Below are 13981 nucleotides of genomic sequence, written 5' to 3'. Positions count from 1 at the left end.
TTCCGATTAGATTATCATGATTGGTTTGGTTTGTTATGAATTTCGCGCAAAGCTACACAAGGGCTATCTCCGCTAGCCGTCACAAATTTAGCAGTGTAAGACGAGAGGAAAGTCAGCTTGTCATTGCTAGCCACCGTCAACTCTTCGGCTACTCTTTTACCAACGAATAGTGGGATTGACCGTAACAATATAATGCCCCTAAGGCTAAAAGAGCGACCATGTTAAGTGCGATTGGGATTCGAACTCAAGATTAGCACGAACTCGGAAACGTTTACAAATAAAGACTTTGCGTAGTTTACAGATAACCGGTGTGAGTAGAACAAACTAGTCTGAACCTGTCTTGGATTTTTCTGCCTATCCTTCAAAGAAGAAGTCACAGTATAAATAGTTTCTCTTTTGAACGTCCTTGTAATAAGTGTAATAAGCCTACATGACCTAATCACAGAACGGTTTCGTTTCGTCTTTAAGGTTTGTCAAAATTTCATTCCCTTTCTTGGAGCTTGTTTGGAGACGATACATAGGCTCGTCAACACAGGACAAACCGTAACAAACAGATGAACGAAGTTTATTAGATGACTTTTACACTTCCTTTTGAATATTACACACTCTTTTAAAAACTCTGTAAGTTTTCTAGAATATTTACACGCTAAAATAATAAATAGGAAACACACAAAGCTTACATCGATACATGATTAAAAACATTTTTAATTGATACACATTAGTGGCGAAGATAGCTCATTGCGTAGCTTTGTTTTCCGTTATTCGAAACAACGCCACAATAAAAAAAATAATAGTCGTATTAAATTTGTAGGAACAGGTAGGGTAAAAGAACGAGGGCTGAGTGCCATATTTGATGGCTGTTGAATTTCGTCTTCTTTCTTCTTGCCAATTCAAAATTAAAGACGACTAGTGCGCATGGCTCATCTGTTGTTTTGTGCAAATAGAATAGCAAAACAAACATATACTAGTCAAGAGCAAGTTGAGACGCCACCTTATCTTTGACAAATGACATCTGTATCATTGCCATGAATTTCTTTATGGTAAAAATATGAAATATGGCACAATTGTCTCAGATTTTTTTTTGCCATAAAGAAACACGTGGTGGCGACTCAAATTTGAAACATTTCACAAATGTAACTCTGAAATTAACCTACAATATGTCTTCATCTTTTAATTTTCAAGATTTCGATTATTTCTCTTCTAATACTCACCAGATGTTTTCGAATATTTTTACACGGTGATATATATAATTTTGATTATGACATATGTATATCACTGTACCTTGCAAGTTTCTACATACAAGAATTTTAAGACGTCGAATGTGTACACACACCCACACACACATACATACATTACACATTATACTTTATATCTCTTTCTATATGTAGAAACATAATGTGCTTCTTGTACGGTAGCTTATACGCACATGATATAAACGGATTGGTCAAAGATCCCAAGGATTCAGACACAGCAGTCAGCAGCACAGAAGAAAACGAACAAATAAATCCGAGCTTTGTATGGTGCTTTGAACCTAACTAAGTAGACTGAATGGCATTTTTTATGACGCGCGTCCACAGCTAAAGGTACGGAACGTGTTCAACAACATTACGTGTAGAACCCAAGAACTTTCGATCCTAAGCCCAGTATGCTAACCACTATGTTACGCCGAGCTTTGTATTTTCTTTAAAGGATAATAAACACAAAACAAAAACATAATCCTTTGGTAGAGATTTTGGATTCTCGAATACTTTTGTATTCAAACATAAAAATATAAATTCTGATACATTATATTGGTTTGTTTGTTTTTGAATTTCGCACAAAGCTACTCGAGGGCTATCTGCGCTATCCGTCCCTATTTTAACAGTGTAAGACTAGAGGGAAGGAAGCTAGTCATCACCACCCTCCGCTAACTCTTGAACTACTCTTTCACCGACGAATAGTGGGATTGACCGTAACATTATAACACCCCCACGGCTGGGAAGGCGAGCATGTTTGGCGCGACGGGGATGCGAACCCGCGACCCTCAGATTACGAGTCGTATGCCTTAACACGCTTGGCCATGCCGGGCCTATTATATTGGCTTCATGACTCTGATACTTCCGATGTACCTGTCATCTACCTCAAGTACAAGTCCATAGAAAGACTACAACCCCTATACGCTGTGGGTGGTGATGACTAGCTGCCTTCCCTCTAGTCTTACAATGCTAAATTAGGGACGGATAGCGCAGATAGCCCTTGAGTATCTTTGCGCGAAATTAAAAAAAAAGAAACAACAAATAAATATATACAAATTAAATAAACCTTCCATGTTACGTAATCACAGAAACAATTATTTTTATTTTCATCCTATAATCCACAACAACAACAAACTTTAACCTTATTAACAATTTTTTGTTGCCTCACGACTCCCTATTCTTCGAACAGCGGGTAATTCTACGGATTTGAATAATAAAATCTCGGGTTCGATTCCCCCGCGATGGACACAGCAAACAGCCCAGTGTGATTTTGCTATGATAAAGTCACACACGTATTCCTATTCTTCAAGCTTCCATTTGTTATTGACACTTTCTTTCGTAGAAAATGGCAAAGGTTGAAAAAAAAATCGTCATATTTGACAAAGTTCAGCTAAAAATTTCATGGAAGGCAAAGTTAATGTAATGAAAGCTAAGCCTTATACAAACTGGAAAATGATTTATGCTATATATTTTTGATTGTGAGAATTTTCCTGTTCACTTTGTGTCATGTAAGTCTCATTTGTTGTTATTGTATAAAAAACAGTCTCACTGGAGGTCAGCGACAAGTTCTATGAAACCCTACAAAGTTAACATCCAGAGGGAACATATGCAATTAGCACATTGCTTAATTTTACACTATGAAAACAACAAAAAGTCTAAGAGAAAAAATAATAATTTTTAAAATTAACTTTATCGGTTTTTAAATGAAAATTCGGCAACATTAATCCCTGAAATCTTAAAGAATATTTTTTGATAAAAACAATCACATTTAATATGTTTGTTACGTTTAAAATTATATTACTCAACACAATTTTGCATTATAAATAAACTTTATATTAAATATAAATATGCCTGTAATGAGCTTTACTTGTATTTTGTTTGTTTTCAATTTCGTGCAAAGCTATACGAGAGTCATTTGCACTACCCGTCCTTAATTTAGCAGTGTAAGACCAGAGGGAAGGTCGCGGGTTCAAATCTCCGTCCACCAAACATGCTCGCCCTTTCAGACGTGGGGGCGTTATAATGTGATGGTCAATCCCACAATTCGTTGGTAAGAGAGCAGCCCAAAAGTTGGCGGTGTGTGGTGATGAATAGCTGCCTTCCCCTCTAGTCTTACACTGCTAAATTAGGGACGATTAGCGTAGATAGCCTTTGTGTAGCTTTGCGCGAAATTCAAAACGAACATGTTATTCAATTCGTGTGTGTGTGTTTTTCTCATAAAAAAGCCACATCGGGCTATCTGCTCAGCCCACCGCGGGGAATTGGGCCCCTGATTTTAGCGTTGTAAATCCGGAGACATACCGCTGTACTAGCGGGGAACAATTTAATTCGTTATGTCAATTGTGCCTTTATTATAATATCCTAATTATACTATTTAGAAGCAGCAAGTACAAGTTACTACGAATATTAACTTTTTACACATCTGAAGTCACCTAATATTTTCTTCAAATTGTCCTGTTATTTTTAAGGTATAATTTGGTTAATCGTGAAACAATTCTTTGTCGACACACGACGACGTTTCACAGACCGCTAAATTCTTACACTTTGGAATTTCTTTTCAAAAATTACTTCGAAAGCTAAGTGAATAACTAACCGCTTGTCTTACAAGAAAATAAACACAAAAAAGGCAAAAAAAAATTAAGATTTTTTTTTTAGCATTTCGACTTCTGAATCGAATATCACTCACAAGACTAACACCACAGACATTCTGGGTAAGTCACGTGCTTAGTGACGTAGAATGACGTCAGCGCTACTCGAAGTCGGAATAAAACCTTGGCTCGTTGACAGTGTAAGTAGCACTGTGAAACAGTGGATGTCCATTAAGTGATCTTTCCCAGATCAAATAGATCTAATAGCCGCTATATTTTCAACTGTAATGATTAAACCTGCGTATATGGTTTAGTTTTCCTGTGTTGATCACTGTCAGACAAAGAAAGCCGGTTCGTTATTCAAGGTGAAGGCAAAACACGACTCTTTCCAGGTTTGATTTATTCGAAAACTAGTTTTCCTCTAATTAATTGTAAACTTCACTCTTACAGCACTATTGTCTTAGCGCTTCTGGTCACGATATAATGAAAGAAAACAGCGTTTTGCGATTGAACTCAGGAACATACATCCAAAAAACAAGTGACTTCTAAGTGCTGTAAACGTTCGTGTTTCGCAATGACTGATATTCTTCTGCCCGGTTCAGAACATACGTTTTCTTCTTCACTAGCTGATGCAATCTTGACCACTTTGCTACCAATAATGGATAATGAAAGCAGTAACGAAACTATTCTGAGCTTTGGACCAAAGAGAGACCCTCCATCAACAGTGATTCCCATAACATTAATTTATACAGTTATCCTTGTCACTGGAGTTGTAGGCAACATATGCACGTGTGTGGTCATTGCTAGGAACAAGTACATGCACACAGCCACCAATTACTATCTCTTCAGTTTGGCAATATCTGATCTCCTTCTTCTTATCTTGGGTCTGCCACAAGAAATGTATTTACTGTGGCAACGTTATCCTTACGTCTTCGGCGAATTCTTTTGCATTTTCAGAGGCTTGACCTCCGAAACTTCCACAAACGCCTCTATCTTGACCATCACCTGTTTCACCGTGGAACGATACCTTGCGATCTGCCATCCACTTCGGGCCCATACCATGTCCAAGCTCTCTCGGGCAGTCATTGCCATCGTGATTATCTGGGTGCTTAGTGCATTATGTGCGATACCACTGGCCATACAATTTGGCATTGTCCACGTTTTCTGTACTCTGAAAACGCCCTTGAGCCACGCCTTCGAGATATCCACTTTTCTCTTCTTCATTCTCCCCATGACACTGATCACGGTACTGTACGTGTTTATCGGAGTGAAGCTGAGGAGGCCCTCCGGTCTGGACCGCAGCGAAGCCGCTTCTAGTACCTCAAACGGGGTAAAATCACAGCTGAAGCAATCCGCGAAGGGATCGAGTCAGTCTTCTCGGCGAGCTGTTGTAAAAATGTTGGGTGAGTAAACCTCTTTTCACTTGTTCAACAGTTACACGTGTTGTTTTAGTACACATGATTTCTGATGCTGTTAGTATTGGTCAGTTTGTATGTGTATTTTAAGACTGATCACTGTTCACAATCTCATTCTCATAAAGAATTTTATCAGGACCACAAAGTAACAAGGTTTTTATTAACACTTTTTACTTCACTTGGTTGAATAGAATGTAATTTAGAAATAGATCAAGTGCTGTATTTTAATAAGTGTAGTGCACATCTAACGTTATACTAGAAATAGAATGAAATGAAACGTAGTTTTATTGGAAATTGTACAATATATCCTGTGGATTATTAGTCAGTACTCCACTTAAATGACTTTGTACAATACATCCTGTGGATTATTAGTCAATACTCCACTTAAATGATATTGTACAATACATCCTGTGGATTATTAGTCATTACTCCACTTTAATGACTTTGTACAATATATCCTGTGGATTATTAGTCATTACTCCACTTAAATGACATTGTACAATATATCCTGTGGATTATTAGTCATTACTCCACTTAAATGATATTGTACAATACATCCTGTGGATTATTAGTCATTACTCCACTTAAATGATATTGTACAATACATCCCGTGGATTATTAGTCATTACTCCACTTAAATGACTTTGTACAATACATCCTGTGGATTATTAATCAGTACTCCACTTAAATGACTTTGTACAATATATCCTGTGGATTATTAGTCATTACTCCACTTAAATACAAAGATCACAGTCTCTTCTAGCCGTTAAACTGTCGTCGTAATGTTATTTTCGAGACATCAAAGTTTTTTAAATGATATTGTACAATCTCCTCTGATATTGTACAATACATCCCGTTTTAATCAGTACTCCACTCAATACATCCCGACTTGGTTTGTACAGTACTCCACTTAAATACAAAGATTCTCTTCTAGCAAAAATGTTTTTTCGACCATTGGGTAACGTGATTCTTTTCAGAACTTTTTGTCATATTTCCACAAAATACTTCAGTCCGTATTACAAAGAACCCATTTCCATGTTTTGTTATGCACTACACATTTTCTGCTTTCTGTAAAATATTCAGAAAAATGGGAACCCTGTTCGGAAGGATTTACCAGAGATGTAAAACTAATAAACTGTAAAAAATGTACGGTTGTTCCCCTCTGTCACTTTCGTTCCTCGCGTATTATCTTCGTACATTACGAATTTTAAGCAAATAAAATAAATTACTCGATACCATAATGAAGTATCGTTAACTTAATACCTTTTTGTTTCGGTGTTTGTATTTATCATAAGAGCACCTTTAAATTATTTACGATATCAGCTCATTTGTTATTGAAATTGAAAAGAAAAAACAAATTCTAAATAAGCACACACCTAAAACATTTTTATATCACTGTTTGCTTGTGGCTAAACACAAAGCTGCACAATAGACTATCTGTGCTACACCTACCATCTGTAAAAGTAATTACAGAACACTCGGTCATTTTCTTTGGTACTATATCGTTACTATAGCGTAAACGCCATACGAAGTGAAATACTCTTTCAATGATAGTCGCTCGCTAAAACTTTATTGTTTGTTTTTTGAATTTCGCACAAAGCTACTCGAGGGCTATCTGTGCTAGTCGTCCCTAATTTAGCAGTGTAAGACTAGAGGGAAGGCAGCTAGTCATCACCACCCCTATCTGTGCTAGCTTTAATTTAGCAGTGTAAGACTAGAGGGAAGGCAGGTAGTCATCACCACCCACCGCCAACTTATTGGCTACTCTTTTACCAACGAATAGTGGAATTGAGCTTCTCCTTATAACGTCCCTACGGCTGAAAGGGCGGCGACCATGTTTGGTGTGATGGGAATTCGAACCCGCGACCCTCAGGTTATGAGTCGAGCGCCCTAAACACCTTACCCTGCCAGGAGTAATGGTTTGAGTGCCTCTTTTTTAAATCACCCACTTAAAGTGAGGAGAAAATTTTGTGGTATTTCACTGCTTCGAACCCGGGTTGCCAACTCCGAATGAAGTGAAGTTTGATATCAAAATATTCTAGCTACGATCAGAAATTAGTTAAATACATTTTTCTTAATCTAAAACTAACTTAGCTGTTTCTAATGTACCGTATATAATATTAATAAATTCTAGAACTGTTTGAAACCTATTATTATTTCCAGTTTTATTTGTAGCATCATATTTAACCACGACAAAGAAACGATTGAATGTTCTATTGTTAAAAACACTGATGTCGTAACCGAATAACGTCATTTTCAAGCTAAGAAACAGATGAAATTATTTAATGTTCTACGAAGCAAAATGATCTAAAACAAGTTTTAATTTGATGAAATCAGACAATCAAGTCCTTGTTAATCACAAAGTTTTATTATTAGTTGAACGCGAGATAATGGAGAGTTAGGTATTGCTGTTATATTTCACTATAGTTTTTATCGCTATGCAGCTACGCTTTGAAACATGAACGTTTTATTTTTTGACAGTAAAATTAGAAAAAAGAAATTAACTTTGCTGTACAAATTGATAAAAAAAAAGTTTTACTCTATGCAGCCATAGCTTCGCCGTTGCGGCTTCATCACGACCACTAGTACAAGAACTGTAGTCTTCCTCTGAACACTTTTTTGTTTTTTTGGCTGGGTTCCATGCTCTAGCCACGTGGATGCACAACGCTCTAAAAAAATGATGTCACAAATGAAAAGAATGAAATTTAAGACGTTTCAGAGTGTATCGACTACGCTAAACTTCCATTGCAGTTGTGCAGTAGGCCCGGCATGGCCAAGCGTGTTAAGTCGTGCGACTCGTAATCCGAGGGTCGCGGGTTCGAATCCCGGTCGCAACAAACATGCTTGCCCTTTCAACCGTAGGGGCGTTATAAAGGCACGGTCAATCCCACTATTCGTTGGTAAAAGAATAGCCCAAGAGTTGGTGGTGATGACTAGCTGCCTTCCCTCTTGTCTTACATTGCTAAATTAGGGACGGCTAGCGCAGATAACCCTCGTGTAGCTTTGCGCGAAATTCAAAACAAAACAAACAAATTTGCGCAGTATTAAAAAAAAACCTAAAGCTGACCCTATTATTCTTAAAAAATGATAATAATCATCTTTATGTTTTAATATTTGTGTCTCATTTCTTCTTTTTTGAGTTATACACCAATCGGAGTAAATTAATATTTACTGTTTAACATCTGAGAATGTTTGTGCTGTTCTAAAAATATTGTCACACCTCCCTCATTCGGTTGTTGACAAAAACACTGTTTTAAAAGAACTTCTAAACAGACTGACACAACAACCAAGTTTTCAACCTCTACTTTTAGGCAGTTAGCAATGAGGTCTTGAAGTATTTCGTGTTTGTCTCCAAATTTTTATAGACTGCCAATTTGGCAAGTCTTTAACCAGCACTTCGTTCTTTTGTTTTCACATAACAAAACATTAAATCTCCTTTTAAGCGTCATACTGACATTTTGAGCGGTGCTGTTTCAATTAAATAAACTTTATTCACAAATAATCTTGATATTTGGTGTTTTCAACCTGAGCTATATATAATAAGACAGATAGACCAAAAGGTAACCGATCAGAATTTGTTTGTTAGTTTTGAATTTCGCGCAAAGCTACACGAGAGTTATGTGGGCTATCCGTTCCTAATTTAGCAGTGTAAGACTAGAGGGAAAGCAACTAGTCATCACCACCCACCGCTAATTCTTGGGCTACTGTTTTACCAACGAATAATGGGATTGACCGTAAAATTATAACGTTCCCATGGCTGAAAAGACGAGAATGTTTGGCGTGACGGGGATTCGAACCTACAACTCTCAGATTAAGAGTCGAGTGCCTTAATCACCTGGTCATGCCGGGCCAACCGATCAGAGACCTTAAATAGGAGCGGCGAACCATCAGTCACCATATTATCACCATTAATACGCTCCTATACCTGAGATAGAGGAGTGTGTTTAGCAGTATACCGATGCACGATCCTTGAATTTTATGATACACAGCCCGTAACGTTACCCTCTGTTCGGTATATTTAATCAGTTTTGTAAAGTCACATAAATAGATCTGATTTACGCTAGCTTTTGATACATTGATGCTATTTATCTGTTTTTGTGAAGTCATATAAACTAACGTGATATATACTGGTTTTTCTTACACTAGTACTCTTGGTAAGTATTGTAAATACAAGTAAACGGAGTTTATCTCTGTTAGATATTTATGCATTGATATTTGTGATAAGACACATTGTACCCAATGTTTTGTGACAATCTGAAACAACTCTTGTTTCATGTCGAGCACCGATTGCTCTGTGTTTTCATTTTTCAAGAAGAATCATCTGAAACTGGTAGCTTTCACTCGATATTTTCCAAATGATAAATGACACCTTATTGACATTTTCTGTATCATTCCATTAGCCCATAAGTTTTCGAATCTCTTTAACGTCCTATATAACAAGTAAAAGTACAAAGACCTCTCTTACGATTTTACAACTCTACCATACTGTGATGTATTTATTATCTATTTAGTGCGTCAAAGTTACAACGAATGAATAGTAATATAACTCGAATAATCATAAGATATGGAAAATCTAAGCTTTGTTCCACTATTCTTCATAAATTAGGTTTGTGTGATGAACTGTTTCTACAAACTTCACACATAGTGATGAATCCTAACGTTCCTTAAAGATATTGAAAATAAACGTTGAAATCAAAACTAAATAAATGAAACGATAGTATTCCGAATGTTATTAAATATATTTAATAAACACATATCTACATATATCTGAAACGGCAGTTATCTTTCTTCGAGATAAATTTTATTGGAATTTTAATGAGAACGGAAACAGGAGAGGGAGGTAGGAGCTCTGAAGATCAGTGATGGAACTACGTTCATGACTAAAGAAAACAACCGTTTACTTATAGTTTAACACACTATTTCATCCATAACTTAAAAATTAAGATATTTAACATTTGATGGGTTCACTTGGTGGCATTTTGAAAAGGGTTACATTTCCGAATTGATAGTTTTAAGATTGACTTATGTGCCACCACATGCCAGCCCTACTTTCATCATTCTGTGTTAAAATGTTACATTTTGGAATTGGAAGTTTTAAGATTGACTTATGTGTCACCACATGCCAGCCCTACTTTCACCATGCTGTGTTAAAATGTTACATTTCGGAATTGGAAGTTTTAAGATTGACTTATGTGTCACCACATGCCAGCCCTACTTTCACCATGCTGTGTTAAAATGTTACATTTCGGAATTGGAAGTTTTAAGATTGACTTATGTGTCACCACATGCCAGCCCTACTTTCACCATGCTGTGTTAAAATGTTACATTTCGGAATTGGAAGTTTTAAGATTGACTAATGTGTCACCACATGCCAACCCTACTTTCATCATGCTGTGTTAAAATGTTACATTTCCGAATTGGAAGTTTTAAGACTGACTTATGTGTCACCACATGTCAGCCCTACTTTCACCATGCTGTGTTAAAATGTTGCATTTCCGAATTAGAAGTTTTAAGATTAACTTATGTGTCACCACATGTCAGCCCTACTTTCACCATGCTGTGTTTATGTGTATGTATACTTTTGTTCTCATATTCTGGTTTATCGTCACTCTCCTTGAAAGTCAAAGGATTTAAGTTTCTTAGTTTTAACGTATGAAGGACAAGCAAGAGTTTTATTGAGACGTTTGTAAACTAATTACATACACTTAAAAAGACGAGGAAATACAAACAGTGAATCCAATTTAATTATTTATCCTCAATGTTTCCGTTAAATCCCATTTCTCAGTTTCCATGACACCATGAGCTAAAGAATCTTTATTCTTTACAAACTAGATGTTACTCTAGTAAATTGGTTCTTATTTTACGAAAATAATTAAAATAACAAAGAAGGGTAATATGCATTTATAATTTCATTAGATTTAAGTTAACCAAGTATATATTTCTATTTAATTCTGAGTGACCCCAGTTTTAGCTGTGACAGATCTTTAGTTAATGGAAGTATATATTCACCCACGTCTCTCATTTTGCGTCAAATGGCAGATCCAGGATTCCTAAAAGAGGAAGTGTCGGAGAGAAGAATAGATTTACAAATAATGAAAAGGCCTTATATCAAATGTATGCCACTGTTTAAGGAGCTGTGGAACAAACCATTAGTACATTTCGAATAAACGAAAACATTTTACGTAACCCATAATACGTATCCATGTGCATAATGAATATGGAACCTGCCTCCTTCAAACAAAAATTGTAAGGGTGAAATACCATCTTTTGATTTTAGAATTTTCTTCTAAAGAAGTCCAAACCGAACCACAGTGAGACTCCCTAACTCGGTTGGAATAAAGATTGATACATAAACTCGTTTACTTAAGATGATCAAGATAGGCCATAGCTTCCACGACTACAGCGTGTCCACGTCAAAGAAGGCCAAGTTAAAGTTACAAAAATCTAATGAGAATTATCTCTAAGAACAAGTAAAAACTTAAGAAGTTGGGTAACTACAGGTGATGGTTGCAACTTTCGGATCAAGAAAAAAGTTGGAATGGCAAAATGTAGAACTCTGAAAGATCGTGAGAAGAAGTGATGACAACACCAGGAGAATACTACTAAATAATATGTATCTTTAGGTTACCGTGTAACCTAGGATTGTTATGATTGGTTCATTTTCAGGGAAAGCGTACGAAGAATATAGGGATTCGAACTTCGGTGCTACCTGAAACTAGTGAATATGAGTTCAAAAAAGATTGATTGTGAAAGTTATTCATGAAGAAATCTGACATATACTAGATGTATGACGCGAGAAACAAGAAAAAGAACATTTTTAATAATCTTAAATGAGGAGGTGCAGTAAGAGACGCATGACAATGGCGCATGACATTGAAAATGATTAAATATTAAAGAATATATACGAAAAAATGAAAATGAGGTAAGCTGGACCGTGATTGCCAAGTTTCGGATCAAAAAAGACATCGTGATTGATTAATTCAAGTACAGAGCTCAATAAGTGTAATACATATATATAAAGAACTTAATGCGGATGGTTACAACATCAGCAAACCAATTATATTTTTATCATTGAAAGAGAGAGAGAGTATTTATTTATTTAGGATAACCTCGCAAAGCTAAACAAGGACTCAAGATGTTAACCGCCCCTAATTTTGAGCTACGAAGAGAAGCAGCTATAGCCAATGCTTTGGATACTCTGTTCGACCACATAGTAGAATTTGACCTCCACTCTTACAGAGCACTCGTGGACCCAAATTGTAGATCGTGGTTTTATGATAACGGGAGGCGAACCATGAATTCACAATTCGACACGCGTGAAAAAAATAGACGTTTAGTGAAGCAATATTCTGTTTCTTTATATTCATGCGACAGTTTTAATTGCAAGTTAATAAGATACTTAGTAGCTCATAACGTCATAAAGGAAAAACACTGTCCTAGAGCTGAACTAAACTTAGAGACGAGTGCAGGAAAAAATTTGGAGGTGGACCTCCCATCAAGAAAAAAAAATCGAAATATTTGATTGACTAAAGTTATCTCCTGCATTCTAACACAGTTTCATTTTTTCTCTGCTTTTCATTGAGAGCCATAACTGTTTCGACGAACAAAGGGAAAAACAAAAATAGAATAAGACATATGTAAGAGGTCAAAAACTGGTTAGAAAATGAAATATAGCCTTTGCGTCAAAGATGAATAAATATCTTTCGGCTTTACGTACGTCTTTTGTAACATGTTTTGATACCGTACACAGAGACCCAATGTAAAGTTCGTATGGTTTTATCATTTTAAAAGCAGATAGAAACTGCAGTTATAGTGCAAGAAGTCCTTAGTTTTGCAGTATAAGACTAGAGGGAAGGCAGCTAGTCAGCGCCACCCACCGCCAACTCTTGAGCTACTCTTTTACCAACGAATAATAGAATTGATCGTCACGTTATAACGCCTTCACGGCTGAAAGTGAGAACATGTTTGATGCGATGGGAATTCGAGACCGTGACCTTCATATTACGAGTCGAGCGACCTACCCACTTGGCTATGCCAGGCAGTAATAAAATGCGAAAACCTGTGGATACTTGTATGCTGTTAAACTTAGGCCTAGAAGCGAGAACTGTGCTAACAAGTCTATTACAACATTACAAAAAGTTCCAAAATGTTGGCTGCAAATCTAGTCGTGTGTTTATGTGCGCTATTTATTTTCTTTGAATTAGATATATATAGTCCTTTAAGTACCATTACCATTCTAAAATTGTTCAGGTGTTTAGGCAATATATCACATAACATCGCAATTAATTAACTATTATTATTATTATACAGCGGTTTATTGACTAATTGTTTCTAATTAGGTACAAAGCTTCACAATGGGTTACCTGTACTCCTGACCACAACGAGTATCGAAACCCGGTTTCCATCAATGTGAGTTCGCAGATATACCGCTGTGCCACTGTGGGACACTATACAGCGCACAAACTGCTTATCTACTTGTTTGTTACTTTATTTTCATCACAAAATCGTGAATTTTAGTGAGAAAACGTAACGTACAGGCCAGTTTTTTTCCCTTTTATTCTCTACCACAGCGACAACAGACTAGTTTCGTCTGGTTCCTAGATCATCAGTGTTGCTTGAAAGATTAGAGCAACTAAATAATGTAAACTTCATAGTTTGTGTTTTTCTAGAACTTTTAGAAATAATTAAAATAATTATTATTATGTGAATAAAGTAAGCTCCATAGTTTGTGTTTTGTAGAACT

At 36.3% G+C, this 13981-nt stretch overlaps 1 protein-coding gene across 2 annotated transcripts in view; it reads left to right on the top strand.

Moving 5' to 3' along the window:
• The first annotated feature begins 4001 nt into the window (after window positions 1-4001).
• LOC143245193 (pyrokinin-1 receptor-like) overlaps window positions 4002-13981 on the top strand; it is an 83244-nt gene continuing 73264 nt past the window's right edge. The window contains exon 1 of one of the 2 annotated variants that reach the window (XM_076491247.1): window positions 4002-5226. In XM_076491247.1, coding sequence (XP_076347362.1) covers window positions 4398-5226 — 829 coding nt within the window. In that variant the 5' untranslated portion in view covers window positions 4002-4397. The remainder of the gene's footprint in view (window positions 5227-13981) is intronic. The other variant, XM_076491248.1, reaches the window with a different exon arrangement.

This window comes from Tachypleus tridentatus, chromosome 2 (genome assembly GCF_004210375.1).
Source record: "Tachypleus tridentatus isolate NWPU-2018 chromosome 2, ASM421037v1, whole genome shotgun sequence".
In the NCBI taxonomy this organism is placed as follows: Eukaryota; Metazoa; Arthropoda; class Merostomata; order Xiphosura; family Limulidae; genus Tachypleus; species Tachypleus tridentatus.
The sequence above is the reverse complement of the archived record's forward strand: the minus strand, read 5'-3'. Positions and strand labels throughout refer to the sequence as shown.